This window comes from Cylas formicarius, unplaced genomic scaffold, assembly GCF_029955315.1.
Source record: "Cylas formicarius isolate icCylForm1 unplaced genomic scaffold, icCylForm1.1 PGA_scaffold_2__14_contigs__length_35257938, whole genome shotgun sequence".
Classification (NCBI taxonomy): Eukaryota; Metazoa; Arthropoda; class Insecta; order Coleoptera; family Brentidae; genus Cylas; species Cylas formicarius.
The window spans coordinates 16,041,570-16,068,878 of NW_026844319.1; the positions used below are offsets into that span (position 1 = coordinate 16,041,570).

Here is a 27,309-nt window from a genome sequence, read left to right on the forward strand (position 1 = left end):
CATTCTGCAATTTGTTGCAGTGCATAGTGCAATAGAAGCGTGGTGCAAATTAATAGCGTTCTGTAGGGTTCATTCCTAATGAAGAGCAACGGTACGCGAATAAAATAGCACAGAACTATTCAATTTTTTATTAGCTTATATATAAAAATTTAAAAAATCATCCCATTATCAATTAGAACAGTTATCCTGAGTAATTTATATAATATGACACAAGTTTTGGTGGTAAATTGACCATTGGGGCTATAAAAAAATTGCCATCTCTTATTGCAGTAATTAAAAACTTATCCATCGCGACATCTCAGAAAGTAATCCCGTATAGATCTGCGCTGTATTTTGCCGGTAGGGGTCCTCGGTATCCTATCTATGACTATAACACCGCCTCTCAATTTGTTTTTATCAGATACCCTCGCCGAAACAAATTCTGCAACTTCTTGGACGTCCACGCTTGAGTCCTTTTTGAGCACGATACACGCCGCAGGATGAAACCTGTCGACCTCGTGTGGCACCCCAAAGACGACCGCCTCCTTGATGGCCGGGTGTTCTGCGAGAACCCTCTCGATTGCAACGGGGGACACCTGTGACGTTTGATACTTGAACACCTCGTGGATGCGATCGGTAACGTAGAGGTATTCGTCTTCATCGAAGTACCCGATGTCGCCTGTCTTGAGGAAACCCTGGTCGTCGAAGGCGTCAGGCTTTTCCATGTTGTAGTAACCCTTCATGAGATAAGGACTTCGGACCAGTATTTCCCCTTGGTGATTGGGGCCTAGAACTGCACGCTTTTCGATATCGACAATCTGCAAAGTCCAGTGGGATTTTATTTAGGAGCTATTATGAAATTTTTTCGTACCTAATTAGACGTTGTGATTGTAAAGTATTCATTGTTTATGATTTTATTGCAATGCGAATTGTGCGGTAGTTTTTAAAAAGCATTTAATAAGTTAAATGCAATAAAAACAGTTTTTTTTTAGTTTATTTCAATTATTGAAATTGAAGTTGTTGTGTTTTGTTGTAATCCCTGCAATTTTGAAATTTGAGTTTTTAATTATCGTCAGCAGAACTAGGGACCACTATCACGGACATTGGCAGTATTCACATTTTTCTCATGCTGACAGATTTTAATTTCAGTTATGAATTTTCAAGATAAACGGTTAGGAACGCTGTGGTTTGGAATATTGGTCTTTATTTTCAGTTTGGACCGCCGTTTAGCTTTATTTTGTTGTGTGGTGCGCTGCATTATAACAGCTTATGCGTTACAAAGAAGGTGCAAAAGCTGACCAAAGCTGACCAAAACTGTCGTAATATTTAATTTTCGCGCAGGCAAAACTAGTTTTTGGTTAGTATTTGCTCTTTCCTAATTAAACCGGAATGCTAAGTCAAAAATCCCGGTCTATTTAGCCGGATAAGCATATTAACCAACCCTGCCTTGCTCAAAGTAGGCAACCAAAAATACGCGCGATATATTTTTGCTCTGCACATTGGCGCATGTGGACGAAACCTCGATCAAAAACCAAGCGGCAATAATTCGAATTAAAAATTGTAGATAATGCATTTTTTTCAAAAAAATTTCACTTTTATTTTAATCGGTAGTGTAATTAATCTGTGGTGGATCGTGAAGACGTTTCTTTAGTTGTTACAACAAATACCGCAAAGATTGGGAAAAATAGCACACTTCGTGACACATATCACCGTCCCCGATCAAACTAAAAAAATTCAATTTTTATTTCTGTGGTATTTAATATTTCAATTCGACTTCGACACTACGCAGATATAAATAACAAATCTTGCCATCTATCTCCATAATGAAAACAAAAGTTTTAAATTACAATTAAAAAGCAGTTATTTTATAAAAAACTTATCGATAAGGAAATTTTACTGATACCTCCAATAGCAGCTGAACATAGTAGTAGTACATATATTTAAGATAAACTAAAACTACCTACTGAAGCTAATCAAAAATATTCTCGTCGCTGCCACATTTGTATTTATTGTTCCTCGAGCAAAACTTCTGTTGTATACTGTCATATTTTTTTGGCAGAATTCTTTTTCTTATTTGAAATTAGAGCATCTCAAGAAGGTTATTAAAAATGCCCTCCATATTTTGTTTCATAGAAAATTCTCTAGCATTGAATTGTGAAAAAATGAAAAACAACTTTTTGAAAAATTCTGTAACCATATTAAAATAAAATTGCCCGTTTCTGCACTACTGTACAAAGCGGGTTATTCTAGATAGATTTATAAAATTTACTTAGAGGTCCCATTGCAGTTTTCAAGATCAGTCAGAAAAAAATATTGAAAAACACACAAAAACACAATTTTCAGGATCTTTTGACCATTACCGACACTCCCTGTATATAATTGAAAAACTGCCAGAAGGAGAGGTTGTAGCCCTGGACCTCCCACACTTCCTGGTTCAACAATTTTTCCAATGGAGTAAACGGTTTTCGAGAAAATATTTTTACTGAAACCATGTAGTATGTAGTAAATGACGTGATTGCGTCTAGATTGAGTGCGAGATATACCGACCCTCAATTGAATTTTTTCAAATATCTCGAGAAGTGTGTATATTAGGCGAACACCGTAAATACAAAAATTTTAGTTTTTGATGCGGCCTATAACTGAAACACTAAAAAAATCGCCTATAGGGTAGATGGTTTTGAAGCAAAACGTGTTTTTCTGAAAGTCAAAAGTTCAATTTTTTTTAAAAATACCTGGTCGTATTTGATTGCACACAATTTTTGCTGGTTTAATTTGGGCATGGACTTTTATTTCTCTGGTAAAATTGAAATCCATATCCGCAAATTTACGGCACTTAATATTAACATTCTTTATAATAGGTGAAAAATTTAAATACAAAAGTTATTTTTCGACGCTGATCATTTCTGTCGCAATGGGAGTCTTGCAGGACCTCCCGATTTCATCGATTTTTCGAAAGCAACAAGAAATTTCAATCCTCAACTATTTATAAAAATATTCAGAATCATCATCAGTAACTAGGCAAGGGTATAATAACCAAGTAATTAAATGAATTCGCCTCCTTGCTCAGGATGACATTAAATAGTTACGAACTTTAAAAACGCAGATTTGGGCAAAAATGTTCTATTTTAAGCCAATCTCGAGTATACTTTATTTCGTAATTATCGTAACCTAAGTTGCACTTGATGAAAAAGCCACCCCTTAAACTATAGGCAACCAGAATCGCCGACGTATGTGCGATATGTAAAATAAATAAGTTATTTTTGAATTTCGTGTGGTTTTCGAAGGGGTTTACCTTCACTTCGACGTCGCTTAGAACCTTGCCGGAAGACAAGACCTTTTTCTCGTACGCTTCCGCGTCTCGCAAGTCGAACGAAGAGACCGCTGCGGTCTCGCTGGACCCGTAGCCTACAGTCACCTTGGTGTGCACCAGGGTATTTCTAATTCTCTTAAGCTGGGTCGGGTTCATTGTCGACCCGCCGATGATAATCGAGTACAACGACGATGTGTCGTACCGGTTTACCACTTCCTGCTTGAGGTCGGTTATTTCGTACGTGTACGTGTTGGACATGAATATAAACGACACCTGGGAAATCAAATGTTTGAAAACGAGCACCGAGTTGGAAGATCGGGATTTGCCTTGTATCGTTCGATGACGCGCAGCAAATCGGCAGCCGAAATTCGTGGGGCGATCACTTTGGTGCCGCCGGTGACCAAAGTGATGCCGGTCAGCAGCACTGCCGAGATCCAGAAGAGCGAAGCGAAATGGACCATCACATCCGGTCGACAGTTGTCTATTTCGCTGGAAAGGAAACGCACCAGTTCAAAACAACTTTAACAACAACAATAACTTTTAAAGGCTCGAGATGGCGATTTGAATTTTGGAACGGTTAATATAGGATGAATGTACAATTTTTTGACAATGTGTAGTAAACGGTTGCACTCCCGGTTTGAGCGGAAACGACAGTAAGTTTCGAATTTTAAATGACAGAACCTATATTTTTTTTGATTTTTGGATTCAGCAGATCATTCTACATAGGATTGGACGTTTTTCTCTTTTTTTTTTAAATTTTTATTTAATTTTTGAAAATTGTGTCTAGGAGGCTGTGATCATCATAAATACTATTTAATGAGTCACCTGATCACGAGAAAAATTGTAAATGAAACTTTTCTTGTCTAATGGCAAATAGCATTTAATGTAATGAACTTTTAATTTGCTAGGATAACCTAGTTTTTTCAAATAGCACCCTAGTGGGAACGAAAACTTTTTAAAACCGGTACTTTTTTTTCAACAGTTTGACACCAAAATTTTTAAAATCTATTAAAAAATAAACTCACAGGAAGGAAAAAATCGGTTAAGTAAAAACATTTTTATAAAAACCATATATTTATTATTAATCATATATTAATTGTCAAGTCGGTAAGATTAAAAGAAGAAACTCTCGAAAAGCTCATACAGTGGAAAGTGTTTTATTATACAGTCAAAAACTAACGTAAGTATGGTATGTATATGTACGTCATAAGCTACAGCTTATTTTTTAACGGATTTTGAAAATTTTGCAAAAGGGATCTATTTGAAAAAACTAGGTTATCCTAAAAAAATAACAGTTTATTACATTAAATGCTATTTGCCATTAGACAAGTAAAGGAAAGTTTCATTTTCAATTTGTCCCATGACCAGCTAAATAGTACATATGAAGGTCACAGCCTCCTAGACAGAATTTTAAAAATTAAATAAAAATTTAACAAAAGGAGAAAACCCGTCCTATTTTACGTATCTTACATATCTCCTGAATCCAAAAATGCAAAAAAATATGGGTTTTGCCATTTAAAATTCGAAAGTTACTGTCGTTTGCGTTCAAACAGGAAGCGCAACGTACATATTGTCAAAAAATTGGGACATTTTGCCTATATTAACCCTTCCAAATTTCAAAATTGGACGTCCAGATTGGATTACATCCGCGCCAGCCGTGGCGGTCATATGCCAGAAATCATATTTAAAACGTAATGCCACAAGATTATCTTTCGGATAAATAAAATTCATGTCAATCGAATAATCCATCGTTGTTTTAATGCAACTTAAAGTTCTATGCATCGAAAAAAAACACCCCTTATGTGGAGATATAGTAAAATAGAACGTAAGACTTAATACTACTTTGTACTGATTTGCTGTACTAGTTTACGAGAAGCGTGGCGTCTGCTGTGTGTTGCTACTGACGTCACGTGACCTAGCCTCGCGCAAAGGATTCGTTTTCTAGCTTCGCGCCGACCTTTGATTTTAAAATGTTTACAGTGGGTGTAAATATCAATATTTTGCGCTATTTTTTTTGTCGTTTTTCAATAAGAAACTCTCTAGATTTTAGTTAAAATAAAAGTCATACGAAACAATGTCGAACCGATCTATTCTCCGTTTATGGGTACGGTGCCCATACTAGGGCATGCAGAACAACAGAATATTAGAAGTTTTCCGCCTTAACACTCTATACACCTAACGTTCCGAATAACAGCGAAATTAACTAACTAACTAACGGTCAAACTACAACAAAATCCTCACCGAACCAACGCCAAGAACCCGTGCAACATGCCGTAGTGCGAGATCGCTATGCCTTTCGGCAACGACGTGGTGCCGCTGCTGAAGACGATGACCGCGATGTCATCGACGTTTTTCCTCAGCGGCCTGAAAGTCTGCTCGTTTTCGGCCGGCGTCTCCATATCCGCCATGTTCCGGTACTTGGTGGAAGACCCGATGACGATGATCGTTGGTGGATTCACGACGTCACCGGCGCTCTGCTCGATCAGCGCGACAGAATCCTCTTCGACGAAGACGTATCGAGGTGCGACGACTGCGAAGGCATGTTTCACGTCGTCGACGGTTTCCTTGGGGTCGATGGAGGAAACGCAGCCGCCGACGAAGAGGGTGGCGAGTACTGGGATCATGTCGTCCAGGTTGTTCCGGCAGCAAACCATTGCGACGTCGTTTTCACGTAGGCCGATCTCCTTCAGGCGGATCGCCACTCTTACGGCGCGCGTTTTGACCTCCTGATACGTTTCGGACTTGCCCGTGTCCGCGTCGATCTGAGGACGGTCGAATTCGAAATTATGCCGTCGTCGTCATATGATGACGTCCGAATTAAAACCAAATTGTCACTGACGCGATTTAAACATAACTACGCCATTTTTGCGTCTTTTAGATGCAAAACGCGTTTGTAAAAAGATTTAAATTAAAATTTAAGAAAGCAACGTGTAAAAACAAGGGGCACCTAAGTATAGGTAATACCTAAACTTAGGTTCGTTGCTATTAAACTTGTCTCTAAAGGTCCTTATAGGCGGACGTTTATGTCACATTCAAAAACGTGCATCCCCAAACTTTCACTATGACTGCCTACGGACGTACGTGCAAAATCCGCCGTTTTGTTTATTGTCTAAACGATGTCGAAGAAAGTGATGAGTAAAATTGGCTTTTGTAACGGCAAAGGTTTTCTCACATTTTCTATTTCTATTAGTAGAACTGACCATTGAACCTGATGATTGGATCTTAGGATGGCCGAAGATGTTTACTGACTACTGTTAAACATGATAAATCCATTGATGATGCAACATCAAAATACACTCACGAGACCGACAATAAGGGTACACGCACGATTAATTGCAATCCTAAGACATTTAGCAATACTTATCTAAAATAATTTCGGAATCATATTATATATTAGGTGCTGCATAAGGAATACATGAAGGTAAGAAAAACATTTAAAGTAACAGAAGCATGATTGTGGATCATGTGGGATTAAACCAAAAAGAGACGCCAATGATGAACGTCGCACGTCGTTCTTTTTGAGTGTACACTGAAACGTGTGATCTCCTGCACATACACATTAATGTTTTTGTATATACGTTTCCAAATGCTCGGAGATAAACGTGCGCCTTAGGTCACATTAGTAACTACCCAAATTTAATTGCCCGATTTCGGCTTCTAAACGCACGCCGAACTAAGTCGAACCTCAAAATTCGATTTTGAAGATTTCTCGAATTGTTGATACTCTAGAAAAAGTTCCGTTCTATTCGAACTGTTTACCAGGGAAACACTCAAATGACACGGAAAGTTTCACTTTTATTAATTTGTTTTGCTTATTACTTCAAATTATCACTATATTAATTAAGTTAAATAATTACAGTTGGCCACGACTTTAAGTTGAAGCAATAAGCAAAACAATATTTTATTGCATTATTCCGAGACCTATTCAAAAAATCTTTAAGCGGGCGCAAACGATATTTCAAACATTGTAATTTTAGATTATAAAAATTGGTATAGTTTTTAAAAAATTCCTAATAGTACTCCTCTCTTCTCTCTCTTTTAATCAATAGTCTTTTTTTCAAATAAAGATTTTACAAGTGTGTACAGTTCTGTATATGTGATGATTGTAAATGCATCCTTTAATATGGCCTAATGTTAGCGAATGTGTTATTAACACTGATGATCTTTAGGGCACATAAAAAATTCTAGAGAAATTGCAATTAAGTGGGAGTCTTTTAAGCTTTGATGCATGCTTCTTTTGACTTCAAACTGTCTCTGATGTTTGTATTAATTTGGAGTTTTTACAACTTACGATTTTTGTGGGTAATTTTCATTCGTCTTGAATTATTTTACTTTAAGCAGGCTTATTTTTGTCGAAGGAAGCCCAGAATTGACAAAAAGATAAACACAATTGCCGGTTTGTATCAGGGATAACTCTAATACGTATAAAAAACAAGTCACGAGAACGTTAATTTTATTTGATATTTTTCAGCAATTTCTTCTGATTTTTTGAAATGTTACCGTCATAATATTATTCTTTTTAGTTACTATTCCTACTTTACAATGAAAAGACAAAATGTGGTTCTCTGACCTGCAATGGAAATACGAACGAAGCAAAAAATAACAAATAATTAATTTATGGTTAAACACATAAAGTTTTAGGCAAAACTAAAATTACTGGACATATGACGAAATACATTTTAATTTCAAATTTCCAAACAACAAAATGCAACTCTGTTTTAAACATTTTCTGTTTTTATCTTTGTTAACTCTTGATTTACTCACTAAACTTTCCGGCTACAACCAAAATGTGACATTGCATCTGAGAATATATCGTAGATTAGAATTTGGTGTTTAAAATATATAATTAATATACAGAGTTGCCGTCATGTTCCTCTAAGGGGACCCTCGGTGCAAAAAACTATAGCCCGTCTCTAAAACTTAGTTTTTCGCTATAAGCATTCCAGCTTCACGGGCAGTTTTGTTATCAACGACTGACAGTAATTAAATAAATTATATCTTAAATATTAATAATTAATTAACAATAATAATAAAAATCCGTCAACTACGGGAGTGCTAATTTTTTAAAGTTAATCATGATGATTTGAATATAAAAGAACCAAATAAAAATATCAGCTGACGATCTCAACAATTTTTTTATTAACACGGCAAAAAAGACGGTCTCAGTAACAGCAGACACGGATCGTAATTATTTATGTACCCCACAAATGAGACGGAGTTGTACAGGGTGATCCGAAACTTAAAAAGCTCAAGTAATGGGTTATATGGGTTAAATGTTAAGGTTATTAAAAATACATGGCTGAGTCTGTATTACTTGTATCGACTCTTAATTGTAATAAATGTTTTAAACACAATGTATTTACTGACTCGTTAAAGTTTGCTAAAGATAGTTCCCATACCGAAAAATTGAAATGACGAGACTACAGACCCATTTCGTCCTATTATTGTCCTGCCTGTATTTTCCAAAATCTTTGAGGCTTTGGTAAAAGAAAGAATTGTATTGTATTTTGATAAAAATACAGTTTTTGTGGAGAGTCAAGTGGGTACCCGGCAAATCAACATTTAAAGCAATTATAGGGATTCTTGAAAAGGTTTTGAAAGCTATTGATGGTAAGCTTGTGTCCTGTATGACGTTGGTATAATCTTACCTCAACAACAGACAACAAATGGTTACGGTACCTGACGGTGATATTTCTGAACCACAATTTCTTTCGTTTGGTGTGTCACAAGGCTCAATACTGGGTCCAATTCTTTTCCTAATATTTATTAACGACTTACCAGCGAATATAGGATCAAATATAATTTCTCTATATACAGATAACACAACAATACTTAATTTGGGCAGAAGTGATGCAGTATCTGCAAGTACTCAGGCGATTGTTGAGACAGAAGAGTGGTTTCACCCGAATCGCCTTAAATTAAATCAAAATAAATCAAAGGTTGTCTTTTTTTTTGAGACGACTTTAAAGTTTTGTTTTAGTAACTTCATTAAGGTGATATCATATAGCATATTGTTGTGGGGAGACTCTTCAGAGGCAGATAGACTCTTGAAATTTCAAAAAAAAAGATTGTTCGTGCACAAATGATCACTGTAAGCCACTGTTTAAAAAAATGACAATACTAACGCTCTATTCAATTGCATAATAATAATATTCAGTGCATAATAAAGAATTCCGACTTCCACGTTTATGATACCAGACATAAAAATGATCTGTGTGTTCCCTATCAGCGTGTAAATAAAATTTAATCGTCCATTAACTTCATTGGCATTAAACGGGATAACAAATTACCAGCAACTCTCAAAAACAACTGTACCCCGATTGAATTTAAAAAAGCTATTAACCGCATTTTAACAGAACTATGCTATTATAACTATAAAGATTTTTTTATGCAACTTTGAAATTGTTTATTGTTTAAGACTAATTCTTGCAAGCAAAACTCCGATGGGGTCATAAGTTTGATCTTACGAAGCGATTTGCTGGTAAAAAGAAATTATTTACAATAGGAATACTGCCGCAAAACTGCTACATCCAACGTCCAACTGTCAGCGGCCATGTTTTTTCTTGAACGCCGCTAGGTCTTGAGAGCGAGATTCGGAATGACAGATTGATTAAAATGAATGAAACTTCTCAACTTTATTTCATGATGGCTTCAAAAGTTACTATATCATCAGCATAAGTAGGGTCTCTATATTTAAAAGTCAAGCTAACAAATTTACCGGCGCACCAAATCACGTTAAATGGCTAAGCCGGTTAAACTGCTATTAAGTGGAGTATCCATTTGCTGATTAATGTCTGTTAACATGTAGGAAAATATTTACCGATTTTCTAGCGTTTTCGTGTTTATATGCGAAACACGCAACCTATTTTTAAGGTTGCCAATAAACAAATCCAGAAGAGAAAAAATTTGAAATCGGTTTTGCCAAAGGCCATCGTTATATTTGGGCTCAGGCAAATGCCCGCGTTTTACGAATTTTTTCGTAAAGGATACGAGGCGTCGAAAAGCCCAGGAGATAATAAAATACACAACGGCGGGTTCGAAATTTGATAAAGTTTGTTGCCACCGCCTCATGTGACTTTTATTTATCTCATGCGTTATCAGCATCATAATTCGCCCTCCTTAATCGCAGAGAAAAAAGATAAGAGAGATGAAAATTTCAATTAACTATTACGCATGATTAAAAAATAAGCTCAAATAACCGCTATTTCAACAGATATGGTAAGAATTCAAATTTTGCTGATCCACTGTGTCGCAAGAAATTTTAGATGAAGGCTAAACTATGTATATATCAGCTACCACATGCAGGGTGTTTCAGAATTCAGTATAATGATTTTAAGGGCATATTTATTAGCCTGTAAGTCTGTTTTTCGTGTCCGAACTTGTTTCCTTTTCAAGATCCAGGGTGTCAAACCTTTTATTTTATTATTACCTCAATATGTCAAAATTTGGTACACTTATTTGTCGTGATAAGGCCATTTTTTTGTAAAAGCGCTTTTTTTTTCTGCAAAAGAGCTGGGTAGCCCTAAGATATGGCGATATCCAGGAGGTTTTGAAGCTAATTGAAACGGGACACTCAAACTTTTAAGAATTTAGAAACTCGCTTTCGGCCAAGCAGACCCGTCATTTTAAACATTTTAAACAAAACAACAACCAACATGGCCCCTGACAATTCTATAACTACGTGGGAACAACTATGAGGAGATGCTCACCTGGCAATTTTTCTCGCCCAATTTCTCGACCTGATCGAAAAATAGTTCGCCGACACTTTTCGTGATTTTCGGGTACTTGCTTCGGGGACCTTTCAAAATGCCGCACTCGGCCGCCATTGCCCGGTCTCTTCGATTTTACGACTGCCGTCCTAGAAGTGCGTTTGGCTCGCCTGGAGAAATTTGCATTTTATATTAATATGTAGGTACACAAGAATCACAAGATAGCGAGTTGTTTGCCTTTACGGGACTAGACTAGAATGCTTGGACGTTCGTTAATATCGGGGTCATTTATATTATAATATGGGGATATTGTAATATCGTTTTTGAAATGTTTAAACAAACCTAGAATTTTCTGAAAATTTTAAGTTTGAACACGCGCTAAAAAGAATTGAGCATAGGGATGTTCCGATACCATTAAAGTATCGATACCTACTCATTTCGATAGTCCTCAAATCTTTTTTCGATACTACTCAAATAAATACTCCTACTTACTCTTATCGATTCTTTTAGCACTTTATTAATTTTTTTATTTATTTTAAGGAAACTAACAATGAACATTGAAGGGCAATAATTGAAACAAAATTATGAAGGAAAAGAAAACTTTTATTATAAAGGTTTGCGTCACGTTAAAAGTATCGATACTTACTCTTATCGATACTTTAAGCATTTTATTATTATTTTTTATTTATTTTAAGGAAACTAACAATGAACGTTGAAGGACAATAATTAAAACAAAATTAAGAAGGAAAAGAATAAAGGTTTGCGTCACGTTAAGCACGTACTTTAAACAAAAAACTCCATGATAACATTGGAAGAATAAGCCGATGATTACAATAAATAAAATTATTCGTAAGCAATCTCTTGTATGTTTGACAATTTAGGGCGGACGCCTTTCTCGCTTTTGGCTCGGGCTCGGTCGAGTGAAGTCGGACGAGTTCGGCTTCGCTGGCGCGAGACAAGGCGTCCCCATAGATCAGATAGAGATTATGTTTGTCTGATGCGTTCGGTTTCTTCTTTTTTTAAATGGTGAGGCAGATTCGATTTGATACCAAGTACTTTTGTTTCCATACCGAGTAAATATGGCCAGAATGCTATAAATACTTGGTATCGAATCAAAAGTATCGAGTACCTACTCGTATTTACTAGTATCGGAATATCCCTAATTGAGCAGTAAATGTCAAGGTAATGGTTGAATCTGAAGGAGGGTTCCTATGTTAACCTATTTCAAATTATCTTAATTTTATTGATTGGAAAGTATTGTTGATAATTTGGAAGCTGGCTAATATTGTTTATAAAATATATTTACGTCGTTTGCTAAAGATTAAGTGAAAATGGTTTGTAAATTATAAAAATATCGAAATATCAGCAAAAACATTACAGAAACGTCAGAAAAAATTGCTTTTTTTTAGCTAAAACACTGTTCCAGCAGAACATATAATTTCAGATTTATTTGGAATTAATTGATAAGTCGCCACTTGCTCAATTCCAAATCATAAATTAGTTAAAAAACAGTTGGAACAAACCTAGAGTAATAATGACAAAATACTACTGAAACAATTGCACATGTAAACAAAGAATTTACGAGGAACTGTCAAGGACCATGTTGATTGTTCAACGCCGCAAGATCCTTTTAGTTGAATGCGAGTTTCAAAATGACTTGCGCATGAGCATATTGAATGTTTAATAAGGGTCCAGTATTTCAGAGAGTGTCACAATGTATCTCGAAGAAATCAAATTGATGTGAAATATTGAACACTTTTTAAATAACACCATATCTCGTTGGTATAGTGATTTGACTGTTCCACTCTCTATCTAATAATACCGGGTGTCTCCAAAAAGCTGAAACGGTCGAACATTTAGAAATTGATTTAAAAATAATATTTGTTTACCATGATATCAAAATTTAATCCCCCCTTAATTTCTGTAAATGTAAAAAATGCATTGCATTGCAAACATGCATTTGAAAAAGTTAAGGACCACAACGTTGTCAATGCTATTTTCAGAATAGGCACTACTATTTCATAACTCTGTGTCGTCCGTTGTGGTTCTTTTGGAAACACTGGTAGGTATAATTAAATAAATTTAAGTGAGAGGTGTTTTTTAAAATTTGGCAATCTCTCCTTTAGTCTTAGGTAGATTATCTTAGAAAAGAGACCTTGGAACTCTGTATCTTGAAAACCTTTAGGTCACACGTCAACTGAACTTTTGTCTATTTTTTTTTTCATCTAGAAGAGAAAAAACAGTATTTTGTCAAAAATGTTTTTTTTAGTTAGTTAGGAAATACTTTCATACCTTTGTTTCATTTTTGGCTTAAAAATAACTTAAAGAATCATCGCAGGGACGGTTTTCGATTTGTTTTGAAACCCATTGACAGTATCCACAATTCCCCAGAGTGATTTGATAAATGCAGGGATTAAACCGCAACGTAATGAACATTTTCGCGGTCATTCGACACTCCCCTACCTGCTTTAATGCACGTCGCGTGCTCAAATATAACCACTTATTATTCAAACAAACGTAAACAATAACATGCACGCACACACACACGCTCGTCGCAACGAGACTTTTGTATTCCTACTATAAGACGATAACGCGCAAGACTGGTGCTTTCCGTGGAGTTCGATTTCTGCTGCTTCCCTCGCCAGGGACGGGTTGGGTCAATAGCGACGCGCCAATGGTCGAAGAACAGATATCGAAAGAGTCGAGTAGAACATGTTAATCCGAAACGTAAATATAGAGACGAAAGACGCGACATCGTAGTTCTATTTGTATCCCGATAAAACGAACATTTATCACAAAGTCGCGGATCTATTTTTAAACGGCGGGGAAAAAAATATATGAAAGCGACATGTGCGTTCTCCGACCTAGATTATGGGCAATTTTCCCAATTAAGAAACAACCAGCGACGCCTACGCGAACGCTTATACAGGGCGGTCCATATTGTAGTGCACATGAACGGGAATGGGACGCCAATGGTAACAACCATATAGGTATTGGCAGCTTTACAATTCACGTCTGGCGGAAGAATGTTAATCTACTTGGGAAATAAAATTTTAATAGTTAGTTAATAAGTTTTCATGTATGAACAATTCGTTTGGTATCGTTCGCGATTCAGTACTTGTGTGGATTCAAACGAAAGGAAAAAACTTACCGGTTCCAAATTCAAACACAACACCAAATGCTCGTTTATTTTTAAGGAATTTCCACGGGCTACTGTGATGCTATTTACAAAACTTCTGGATTATTGTCGATACATCAAACAGCTTCAGTTAACCTCTGAAGAAGCCAACATGATGATTTGTAAATGTCAATGGCTCTGTTGGTAGATATCACTCAAGGAACAGTATCCTAGTAATAGCTTTCGATGCAAAAATTTTGTTCTTTAAACCGACTTAGCACAGTTTAGGAGAACTGCAGCAACATACTTGCAATTTCGCGAAAAACCAGCTTTGCAAATGCAAGCAACTTGATTTTTAATTTTAGAGAGAATACCTTCAAATTTGCTCGTTTGAATGCATAATGCAAAAATCTTTTTCGAATTATCGGCCTGCGGAAATAGACTTTGTTAAAATGACATGTTTTGCTTAGCTTTTTTTTGCCAAGTCAAAAGTCAAAACGAAAATAACCAATTTCAACTCGTAAAAAATTATAGCCTAATATTATTTTTTTTTAAATATCAAAAGTCAGTCGTCAGTTTTTGCACAGGTTAGTATACACAATACATTATCGCTTGCAAATGAAATATCTTGTAAATAAGAGAGAAATTTATTAGCGTGCGCCATGTTTTCAGTTTCTCTTTGATAATATTACTAATTTGGAAAAATTTCGTGGCTTTGTCTTGTGCAATCCTAACATGATACAAATAAACAATTTAAACTTGTTTTAAAGAAGAAAATATGACACTACCTTTTTGGGGTGAATCGTTTTTAAACGCTGCACTATTTTGCGCGATAAACGTAACTTTCGCCATCTAGCGGTTATTGAGTGACTGAAATACAGGGTTCTATGACATCTTATTGTAAGCAAAGCCAAAAAATTAAAGCATATTTAATTAACCGTATCTGTTGACACATTTTTGAAAGCAAGGCAACCATAAAACATACTAAATACACACTAAAAATAAACTATTATACAAATATTCAAGATTTGTCAGGTTCGATGGGAAGCTGCACTATCTCTAATTTATGCCTATCATAACGGTCGGTAATTAAAAGAAAAATAAACAAAATAATATGATTTAATATTCCCCACTTATCAATACATATTCTCCCTTAGAAGACCGCACATTAATAAATGCCGGATGCGCCGGAAGAATAAAAATTTCCCATATTGGTAGTACTTGCAGTACTGCCTTTCGCCGTAGATATGGTGCAAGAGCTTACAAGCTTGTGATTAATTAACGTAGAGAGCGCTTATTGGATTCACTTCCCCTTAGCTAGTAAAAACCTTACCATATTACTTCACTTTAATCAGGATGTTGTGCTGTTGTGTGTTGGGTTGACTTTCTTGTCCCCATGTAGTTACTAGAGTTGTAGAGGAACTGCCTATTCCGATAATACAAAAACTTATGGAGCAACTTAGAAAACAAAATTGAAAAGACATTCCGGCATTCAACAACCAATATGGCCACCGACAGATCGTCAATAAGTTTGGATGTGGCATCATTCCCTTCTCTACGAAAATGTCAATTTCGCCTGCGACGCATCGACTTTTACGGGGCCACTATATTATCTAATAGCTACATGGTTGTCCTATAACCTTTTAAGGTTAGGGTTAGTTTCAACATTCTTGAAAATTTGGAAAATTGTCGAAATAGAAATGGAAAACATACACAACCTACTTTGTACGAAAACGTGTGGTGTTTACAAAACTTTTTCTTCGTTTTACTAATGCTATAAATGACAACTCGATTGCGCAAAAGACTCGGAAGCAACAAGCAACACAATTCTTTACTTCTTCTTTCGTTCTCAATGTCGCGCGCGTTAACCTGCTGGTATTGCATATACAAACCCGGTACTGGCATTTTGCTTTTGGAATGGTTACTGCGATCAAATTGGGTACTCGCGATGTATTAAAATGACATGAACTTTTGGGCGAAAGTGATCAAGGATGTTAATAATAATTCTTTTACCATTGTTGTTGTGGTTGCTATTTGCCAATAACACCCTTTTGCATTTTTTACATGCCACTTTCCTGCTTTAAGTTGCATCTGAATGTTCACACTTTTGCCATCGATATACTAATTAATCAGTTAATTTTGCTCTGTTTATTAGTTATTTATAAGTTTTTTCTAACGGGTTGACAAAAAGGTATAGCTAAAACTTTTTTAATAAAAATATTTTTTTGTATTGACAAGAACAAAAATGTAAATATAACAAAAATTGAAGAGAACCATTTGATGTAAGGACTAGCATGAAACGAAAACTAATTTTGGATAACATGAAACAAAAATATACTGGGTGGTGCACAGTGGTTGGTCCATTAGAAGTATCTGGCGAACGAATAAACAGATTAATTTATATTATACAGGGCGACGTATGAGGTGATGCTTTACTTTAAAAGCCACTCTCTGTACATCATTTGATTTTTAGATTCTCCGCAAAACATAGAGTTTCTCGTCTTACCGTTATCGAAATAATAATAATTTCCTATATTTTTTAGCTATCTGATGAAATCTTAATAGTTCTGCGTGTTAATTAAATAAAAACCCAACTATTAAAGAGATAAGGCATACAATTTTGGATGGAACATTCAGGGACTGTCAAAAATAAAAGTTAGGGAGAAATTAACTTAACTTTGTTCACGTTTTTCTATACCTATCTCTTACCGTCTTTGAAATAACCATTAATTTTCATTATTTCTAAATGATAACAACATTGAACACCGTCATTTCAACATCCGCTTAAATTATAGTAATCTAAAAATCTAATAAAATATGACCTTTTAAATTGTTACCTTGTTCATAAAAGAGGCTTCACTGGAATTAATCTTCTCTCTAGATTGATGATTGACTTTGGAGAAAGGGCAATATAGTTTTAAAGAAACTAGAATTAAATGAAAATTAGGTTTGGCGAAGTCTGTCTGATATTATTATGTAAAATCATGAAAATTAATTTTTATTTCAAAAACGGTAAGAAATAGGTCTAGGAAAACATAAAAAAAAAGAATTAGTTTTTCTCCTAGAATTCGAACATGAAAAACGCAAAAAAATTGCAATAAACCCGGTTTCTTTCGAACAAAATGTTATTCTTGAAACGCCCTGTATCTGTGCGGATTTTTGTTTAATTAAAACAAGGAACTATTAAGATTTCTTAAAAACCTAGAAAAAAATTATTACGCAATAACAAGTTTAATAAATGACACTTTAGTCACAAGTTTGCATTGACGCAAGAGGAGCGCAGCGGAACTAGTGTTGCATGTTATGATTTGGCACAAACGAATTTTTAATAAACGAATGTGAAAAAGATTATCGATGTGTTCTGTACTATACTTTTTCTGCGACCATTACTTTTGCAATAAATAGATTCGAAGTGACCAAGTATAGCAAATAGTCGAAGTGACTCTCGAACGTAGCTAACGAAGCTGACGTCTTAAAGTGACACTTTCCGCACGCTTGATCTGTGCATAATTGTGTATTTTAAAGTAGGAAGTAGTCAAAACATCTTGTAATGCACGGATCAAGCGTGCGCAAAGTGTCACTTTAAGATGTCAGCTTCCTTAGAATACTTAACATGTTACAAAACGAAAGTTTGAATCATCTTTTACTTTATAATAATTTTTCCAATAAACTAAAGAAGCTAAACCGAAAGTAGTTTAAAATGAAATACAACAATTATGGAGTGGACACTTTTCTTTATATCTACGCATGTCTTCTTTTCTTTTTCATTAACTAAAATAAAAATTTGCTCACTATGAATACTTTAGATACCACAAAGGTCAGAACGAGGATTACCTGTAACGTTTTCTGATCCTTTTTGCAACATAAAGTTTTTGCTATATTCATTCCAATGGTATATACAAATATATAGCAAATTAAGTGATTTATTTAGCCACGATCGCGAGTCACTTCGGACGTTTTCGATTAAGTCACATGTTTGAGAGCGATCGCGGATGGTATTTTGGTCACATGTATCACGGACCTGCGCAACTTTCGCTTAAAATTTGCAAGATACGACGCACTATTGGGACACCCTCTATATCTCTTTTGTAAATCTTACGGAAGACGTTCTCAATCCAAATTTACATTCGACCGATATGGCGCCCGCGTTAGCGAAACCTCCTCTAATTATCCCATTGCCAAATCCGAAGATGGTATCGACATCGCGATGGACACGCGGAATAATTCCCGAACAATGGGCGCTACACGAGAGGCCATCGCCGTCGAGGATGTCCGGTCGATGGGCCTCGCGCTCTCTCTTCTTCGCGGCGTCTCCCGCTGCAACCGCGGCGTGGTGGTGGCGACGACGGCGGCTGCGACGACGACGACGGGTCACGTGACCGCCATTTCGTTCCTCGGCCTTTCTTCTTTCTTCATTTCTTGGCGAGCGGTGCCGTCGCCCGGACTCCGCCATTCGCTGTACCGTTATCGTCTGATCGGCGCGTTGCGTTTCTTGATCGTGCGTCGTCGGTGTTCAGTTTGGCAGTTGGATTTTGGTGCCGGTTTGGTGTCTCGGGTTTGTTTGATACGTCCCTGAGTGATTGGATTATTACCCTAGTGATTGGTGATTCGAACGGGGGTAAGGTGATCTTTGCCATTCGTACTCTTGCAGTTTAATTAACTTGTTCCGAGTTAGAAACGGTTAAATATGGGGCAGAGAAGGTATATAGATGGATAGGTATTATTTATTTGCAAAGGTTTAACATTTAACATGCGACTAGTACAGAGAAGGGTGGTTAAATAAATAAGAAAGATAATAGGATGATTGGCGCAACGTCAGCAAGTTTGACTCCAGAAGTTTTGTAAAAAGTATTGCAGCAGCCTGTGGAAGTTTCTTTGAAAAATTAATGTTACAATTGTTTCGCCAGCACCGTTTCATTTTACTAACAAATGCAATAAGAAATGTTGAGATTAAAAAATAAAAAATATAAAAACACCTAACGGCGTTACACCGGAGACCTGCAGTTTATATTACGCAGACTAGCATTCTCAAAATAAAACCAGCACAAAACGATAAGGTTTCAATTCACTCCAAAATCAATGTCTCAAAAATTATAATTCGTGTTGTATTAGATTTTTAGAAAAGCCACATCTACTGACAGTGTGATATGATTTTCCTTAAACTCTCCATACAGGCTTTGTAACATTCCACTTTCAAAGGAAGCATTTAGTAAGGAATTGACGACGATTAGACAAATTGTCACTTTGTTTAATCAAGAAATTATTTTACAAATTTGGCAAGAAATATCAATTATCGTGTTATATAATTAAATCAGCTTGTTACTTTTTTACTCACATTTTTACTACATTACTCATGTTGACGGAATCATACTTAACTAACCGCAGGCAGTACGTTTTTGCAAATGGTTTCAGTTCGAGCGTATATAATGTAACTTCGGGTGTGCCACAGGGGTCCGTCATAGGGCCCTTATTGTTCATTCTATTTATGAATGACATAGGGCTGGACCTTTCCTTCAAATACCTTCTGTCATAAATCATTTTCTTGATTGCATTCGACTGCAACATGATCTGAAGATTCTAAATCTGTGGTGTAACAACAATATGATGCCTCTTAACATTAACAAATGTAGTGTCATGACTTACTCTTTGAAATCGTCCCCAACTCTCTTTGACTACAGCAATGGCTCAACATCTCTCGCTAGACCGGACTCAGTGCGAGACCTAGGTGTAATATTCGATAAAAGGTTGTAGTTTGTCGATCACATCGAGTCAATAGTGGCAAGCTAATCTAAAACTTAAGGCTTTTTGATCAGATGCGGTAGGGATTTTGCTTCACATAATTCGATAAGCGATTACTGTATGATAAAACTCATGGATCTTAGCCTGAACAGGGTGTTCCTCAGACTGGGGTTCTTGAATTTGTTTTCGATGGACTCTCTACAGACCAAGCGCGAGTATTTGTCACAAGTTTTGTTATACAAGCTGATTCATAATTCGGTAAATTGTCCTGACTTACTTCAGCAGCTGAATGTCATGGTTCCGTGGTTCGCATCGCGATACTCTGCTACCTTTTACCTTCCCATCGCGAGGACTAATGTCTTGAAGTTCTCTCCCTTATATAATATGTGCAACTTTTACAACCGTACCAGCGATTTAGACATTTTTAATTGCAGTTTGAGTAGCATTAGCCCAAAATTCTGTTGTGCCTAGTCTTATTGCAATTTCGTTGCGTTCGCAGTTGAGTAATTTCCTTTATTAGTATTTTTCTTATGTTCATTTTGTTGCGGATCATCTTTTTTGCAATATTAGTGCATTTGCGTGGTTATGTTTATTCTTTGTAAATAATTTTGTAATTTTGATTAAATGTAGTTGATGTTCTCCTGCTCTATAATTGGGTTTAATCCTGTTGAGCAGTGTATGTAAATAAATAAATCAAAACCTCCAGAATGTAAGTTACAATGCTTGACCTACGTCGGTAATATTTCGTTACACCTAGCTAAATTGTTCAAGAGCAGGAATTAAATTAAAACAATTTATAATAAAAGTTAAAGAATAAATAGATTATTTTTTTGGATCAGCAGTATATTCTTGAACTGTAAGGATTGTAATGCAATTTATATCAGACAGTCTGTCAAGAAGATCTCCATCGGGGTTCACGTCTCAATTTGGTGAAAAACACTGAGGTGACAGGGACTAAGTCTGCTTTCGGTACTCATCTTTTGTCCACGGGTCATAACTTTTTTCCGAATAAAAATGTCATTGTTTTACACGAGTAGCCCAAAAAGTATAAAACTGTATCTTCTGGAGAAATCAGTAAAGCCAGAGTCCTATCCTTGATTGCATCAGTGACGTTTTTAATTTTGAGCCGACATAAATTTTTAATAATATAAACTTCAGATCTCCTGTGTAACCCTGTTAGGTGTTTTTTATATTTTCATATTTATTACTTCTTCGGATTTGGTCTCGTTCCAATTTATGTTTGTGTGCGTTTTAGTTGATGTCTTTGTATGTGCGTATTTTTAATTTATAAGTAAGTTAAGTTATTTTGTTATTTCAAAAAATTGCTTTTAATAATGATTTTTGAGACATCGACTTTGGAGATTAATTGAATCCTTATAATTATAATAATACGGGATGGTCGTAACTGGGCTAGCTAACCAGAAAAACGGTACTTTTGAACTAGATAGAGCAAACTAGATTTTTCAGAAATGGTAATTTTGCATTTCCATATCTTCTTAAGTTTTTTATTTATGAAAATTTCTGATTCGGATAAAAACACTATCAGTGAAAATTTTTGTGTCAAACGATGTGGCGTATTCAGACTTCTTCTGTAACGTCCCGTTAAATTGAATTGAATACAATTTTCTTATTTTATATCGAAATCATTAGAAAAATGCTCTCGTTGAGTCATTTTCAATAATAATATGTCAATATGCGGTTTGCGAGATTTTGCTCTATCTATTTTGGATATGTGTTTTTCAATTAAAACACTCCATTTACGACAACCCTGTACAGCGCACTCAAAATTAATCAACAATTTTTTTTATGACAAAATAAAACGGTTTTTGATGGATGTGTTTATGGCGTATACAAAAAATTGTTTAGTGTATGGTATAATCTGTTGTATATGTATATAAGTTTTGCACCTAAGAAAAGCTTTTTTTTTCAATTTTAGTTTTTTTTAGATTAATTTTCGAGTTATAACGTAAAAACGTCATTACAAATAGCCACGTTCAAGATTTGTCAGAAAAATTGCTTTGTTTCCACCTGAAAAATATGAAAACAATCTTTTTTTTTTAAATTTTACTGTTGCTAATAATTGCTCAAATTGGGACGCGCTATAGATAAAACAAGTGAATTCATTTGTTGAAAAAGCTAATAGCAGATTCAGATTCATACAGCGCACAGAAATACCTAGAAATTTCAAGTTTGTACTCTTTTATCGTAGAACTTGTATTAGTGATGTATAATTATTGTGCTCGTCAGCTAAGTTGTTCTTGAAGGTTTTAAACATGAAAAATACGAAAAAACTTTTTATTTAATTAATACACCAGGTGTTGGCGCCTTCGTTTTGTATACCTCAGAATATTTCAAGCTCTAAAATAAATAGTTCCCCAGTAGTTTCAGGAGAAAAACATTATTTTGTTGCAAAAGGGAAATCTGGCAACGCAATACAGATTTTAATTATTGAAAAATCGATACAGCGGACAGCTAAAAGCTGATAATAAGTTAGAACTTACAGTTCCCATTGCTATAAAGAAAAGGTGTTGTCGACCGAATATCGAAATAATTTTTTTAAAAACGTTTGTCATTCATCGTAACAACTCTAGTTTATTAACAATAGTACCACTTAAAATTTGAAAAACCCAACATTTCGTGAATCTGTCTTGCCGCGTTTCGTAAAAATACCGCAAATGGAAAAACGCTTTAACAACTTAACAAGTTCTTCAACCGGATGAGTCATCATGCAAATTTACAAAAGTTCATGGTATCGCAGTCTTCGCAGTTTGCCAAGATATACTTAAAACGTAAACCACACTCGCGCAGACCAGTTTCATTTAAGTGCGTTATTGAGGTTATTACCCATTATCGTGAAAACAAGCGTTGTTTAAATTTGAATTCTGCAGTATTTTACTCTCCGTTTTGGCTACGAGTGGGCGTGGAATTTACAAATGCGTTTTTGTAATCATATCGATTATTTTAAAACTTCTCGACTACAAAACACAATTAAAATGATAATCTCAACATTTTTTGTCCTAATTTAATTGTATTAAAGGGATTTTCATCAAGCAAAAGTCGCTTTAGTTCAGTTTTCTGCCAAACGTCACACACATTCAAAGAAGCACATTGAATTGTATAACTGGATTAAAATTAACTGAATTTAATGAAAACTATGAAGCAGCTATCATTGTCAAAGCCATAATTTTTCCCACTAAGGACGGCTCTGCGATTAGTTTCTTTTAGGCGCCAATGAAATGACCACTGTAGGTAGCTTTGCAAAACCAAAACGAATAATCGTCTAACCAAGCTTTATTTAGCTAAGAATATTGTAATTTGTTGTTTCCTAAATATTTTGCTAGGTTGATTGGTTTAGTTTGTACATATTGAGTTAAGTAAATCTTTGGGTATTTTAAAACAAACCCAAACAATAATATTCGAGGTTCAACTGAGAGAAGGCCGGGAGGGAAATTGGAATTGTATGTGTCAAACAATGCAAACAATAAGTTTTTTATTACTACGGATAATTTTCATAGCACTTATGGTGTCACCCTTAACAAATTGCAAAAAAAAGTGACAGATGCTTCACAGTTCGCTAAAATCAGCTAAAATTCTACAAAAACAAGTTGAGAAAGAGCTATTAGATTATCCAGGGGCCTTAAACAGAGTAAAATTGCTGCAATCATCAGCTAAATATGAGACAACACATTTTGAGCCAATTTCTTAATCACTGAAAATTTAATTCGATAAAATACTATGGAAAAACTGCCACATCCCAACTGAAAACTATCGAATTGCCTAAATGTCATCGGATATTGTTTGAAAACGGCATTTCAAATTACGGGTCTTATTGTTTGGAAGCGAGTTTTAAAATGGCTTGCGCATGCGCACTTTAAATATTCCTTCCCTTTTTTTATGTTGGCTTTTATAGTGCAAAAATGTCCAGTAGCGGTATTTAGAAAGCTAGAATTTAAGCAACTAGGGATTGTGGAATTTTATGTACAGTAAAATAAATAGTTTAGTTACATTTTTTGGAGAATGATAAAATTAGAATCGTCATTAGCTTGATATAACTAATCGTTACACGATGAACAATTATAGGTACAGAAGTTGCAAAGAGCATTTTCCTCACCTAAAGCAAAAGAAGCCCGTTAAGAAAATGTACCAAGTTAGATATGGTTGTGGTGCGATTTAAATTTATTCGTTTTGATGGATCGATCTCAACCGGTATTATTATTTTATAACCAGCCGACGAATTAACCAGCTAACCATTTCAAAAGCCGAAGGTTTGGACCGAATACCTTGACATTTACAGAAGATTAGAAAAGTTTCGATCGTGCGAGCCTTACAAGTCCGCTGCGACTCTTGAAGAATGTATTTTGTAAAAGCCGAACGTAATTGCACTCTTTCACTGCTTAAAGTGGTTACCATAGCAACAGATGCACGATTTAAAAAATTACGTACTAACTGATGGTTTGTCAATGCACAGAATTAGCTGATGGATGAATATTTACATCTGACTTTTAGGCCCCAGCTTATAGCTATAAATCATCTTAAGCCTTCAATAAACCGAACCTAAGGGTCGGTTCGTATTCCTATCAGAATGGCTTTGGTAAACGAAATTTGAGGTAAAAATCACATTCACTGATCACTACTGATGAAATTTAGGGAAAATTTTTGTTTCCTAGACCACCAAATTTCTTCCTAAGAATAGTCTAAATTTAGGTGTCTGTCATTAACGCACACCTAACTAATTCAAACCTTGACACTTTTGTGATTGGTTTGCCAGAGAACCACTTTTCTCAACACCTTCATTGGTATTCGACCTATAATGGTTTTTAAACCTAATGAGTCATGTGAAATGCGAATATCGAGAAGAAAAACATTCATCGCAGCGTTTTCTGTATTTTACGCTGAGAATTGAATGAAAGTGTTGAGAAAAAAGCAAGGACTGCCAATATATACCATATCCAACTTTTTCATTCTCCATGAAAAATTAATGAACCATCGACAATGTTTGCTAACTGTATCTAACCACAAAAAGAGTTTTTGTTTTTCTTGCAGAGAGCTTTTACAATTAATAAATACGAAATTAATAATTAATAAATTTAAAACTAATAAATAATAATAAAAATGAATCGTCAATTTATGACACGATCGTTCGCTGATGTTCTGTTCCGTCTCTTTTCTTATCGTTTGTCTTTTGTTACGCTATTCATGTTAATATTTTAAGGTTAGCTACTGAACCCTACCTAGATTAAGAACATGTAGTAGGGAAAGTAGGGATAGAAATTTTCACACACGACGTTAACTCAGTCCTCCGTTAGTCTAGTCCAAAAGTTTGCGAAAAATAGTTGCCCGTCTCCTAAAAATATGGTTGATGGTTCATTCGATCGGGAATATCATATATAAAAATTCCTTTTTTGGATTTGTTCCGCCGATAAAAAATACAATTGTTATTAACAAAAAACTAAAAAAATATAGGCGTTCAGCTTTTTAACAAAATCTCGAAAACTATAAGTGATAGTTCAAATATTACAAAAGATTCTGAAAGAGCAAGAAATTCCAGTTAGGAAGTTCTGGAATCCCGAAACTGTAGGACCAATATTAATATTTTTTATTTAAATAATCTTTTTTTGCAATTAAATATTAATAATTAATTGAGATGAAACTAGAAATAGTTTAAAATTATTAAAAAAATATTATTTAAGCGACACAATCTTAATTAATCATAATTTTTTTCATTTAAAAGTTAATAATTTTTGTACTAAAAGGTTTTTTAAAAGTTTCATGATTAAAGTAGATTAATAAAAAGGGCTTCAAGAAAGGAGAAATCTATAGAAAAATTGTATAAATTTTGATACGATCTTTTATGACAATAGAAACCCCACAAAAAAACGTTGATTAACAATTGAAAAACAATGATGCAACTTTTATTACCACGGAATCATTTTCTTACAAGTTATTAGATAACACCTGAATTTCTGAAATTCCTTACTGAAATTTCTTGCTCTTTCAGAATCTTTTGTAATATTTGAGCTATCACTTATAGTTTTTGAGATTTTGTTAAAAATCTGAACGTCTATTTTTTTCAGTTTTTTGTTAATAACAATTGTAATTTTTATTGGCGGAAAAAATCCAAAAAATCGAATCGAACCATACATTTAGGAGGCGGGCAACTATTTTTCGCAGGAAATGAACTTCTCGACTAGAGTACCGTAGTCAGTCCAGTATTTAACTGAGTCTTTCTGTGTTAGGCATTAAATTTAATCAAACTTGTTCCACACTACTCGTCTCCTATTACTTTGAAGATTTCAAACAACAAAGCGAAACTCAATGTTAAGTATTTTATGTTTTTGATTCGTTAACTTCCACATAATTCTCAAAAAATTTTAGCGGCAATCAAAAAGTGATTTTACATCTGAGAATACGAGCAGACCGGAAACTCAAATTTGGTATATGAAAAAATTATTCGATTCGCAATGTTGTCGTCATGTTCCGATGTCGTGCGTTTCCTAGTTATTCTAACTTTAGGAACAGGTTGCTGGGAGCATGTGACAAGGAAATTTCATGTTGCATATAGTAATCTAAAATAAATTTATACTTGCCTCTACTATCATTTGCCTTGCCTAGATAATAAAGAAAAGTTTCGTATTCAAAATGTTCAACTCTTGTCTTAGGCTGGTATATGGAGTTAGACGTAGAACTCATATTTCATCACATATTTATCTTCATCATATGGTTAGTCCAGACTGGTTGAATATGTTGAAGATTTCATTTTCGTTTCTTCTTTCTCATACCAATTGTAAATATAAATAATAATGGCTCCTTAATAAACTTTTCTCGGACGCTATTGCCACTGAAAAATAAGTTTATAAATTGCCTTTTGGACGGATACTAGCAAGATCTTATTTTCCTTTCTAGCTAATTAAACTTTTACTTATTTATTTCCTTGTAATTAATTGTCTTCTACACCCACTTCAAGTGTTGTCTGTTCTCTTCTGGTAATTTAATGCTAAGTTTTGGACTCTAATAGTATCTGACTGTCCCGACTTTCTTGGCCCTTTGCGAAAAAAATAATTTTGGGATATATTTGGGATAATTGTTAAAGCAATAAAGCTATTTATTATTATTATTATGTTTAGCGAGAGCTGGTTGCAAAAAAATAACAATCTTTATTGGCTGTCGCACTGGCGTATACACAAAGGAAGTACGATGCCAAAAATATGTTAGCTTCTTTGTCATAAAACGCAAACACACTTGTAACCCGGTTTTGCAAAATTAGCTGATGCTCCACACTAATCGAAAACAATCTCAAACCGGCGAGTGTGAAAATCATTGTTGAAATCTGTAACAGGACGTGGCGACAAAAGTTAAACAAACGTTTTAAATGCCCCGTTTGTTTTCGGTCAGTTTTGTTGATATAACGGTACGAGAGTGAAGAAAAAACGTTAAATTGTTTCTAACAATGGGTT

General features: G+C 35.0%; 2 protein-coding genes across 7 annotated transcripts in view; one reads left to right on the forward strand and one right to left on the reverse strand.

Annotated features, from left to right (window-relative positions):
• Nucleotides 1-140: 140 nt before the first annotated feature.
• On the reverse strand, nt 141-15,473 carry LOC132698586 (luciferin 4-monooxygenase-like). Of its 3 annotated transcripts, none has more exons than XM_060664765.1 (6): nt 15,450-15,473; nt 10,999-11,168; nt 5,531-6,051; nt 3,616-3,778; nt 3,272-3,562; nt 141-797 (listed from the first exon to the last, which is right to left on the reverse strand). In XM_060664765.1, exons 2-6 carry the CDS (start codon nt 11,113-11,115, stop codon nt 282-284), a joined length of 1,608 nt encoding a protein of 535 aa, XP_060520748.1. In that variant the 5' UTR covers nt 11,116-11,168; nt 15,450-15,473; the 3' UTR covers nt 141-281. The 3 variants fall into 3 exon arrangements, with proteins under 3 accessions (XP_060520748.1, XP_060520747.1, XP_060520749.1); XM_060664764.1 differs by lacking the exon at nt 15,450-15,473 and adding an exon at nt 13,462-14,014; XM_060664766.1 differs by lacking the exons at nt 10,999-11,168; nt 15,450-15,473 and adding an exon at nt 13,462-14,014.
• Nucleotides 15,474-18,552: 3,079 nt separating this feature from the next.
• LOC132698404 (uncharacterized) overlaps nt 18,553-27,309 on the forward strand; it is a 125,781-nt gene continuing 117,024 nt past the window's right edge. For 3 of the 4 annotated variants that reach the window (XM_060664439.1, XM_060664443.1, XM_060664442.1), the window contains exon 1: nt 18,553-18,734. The gene's annotated coding sequence lies outside the window, so the exon portion shown is untranslated. Of the gene's footprint in view, nt 18,818-27,309 lie in introns of all 4 variants that reach the window. The other variant, XM_060664441.1, reaches the window with a different exon arrangement.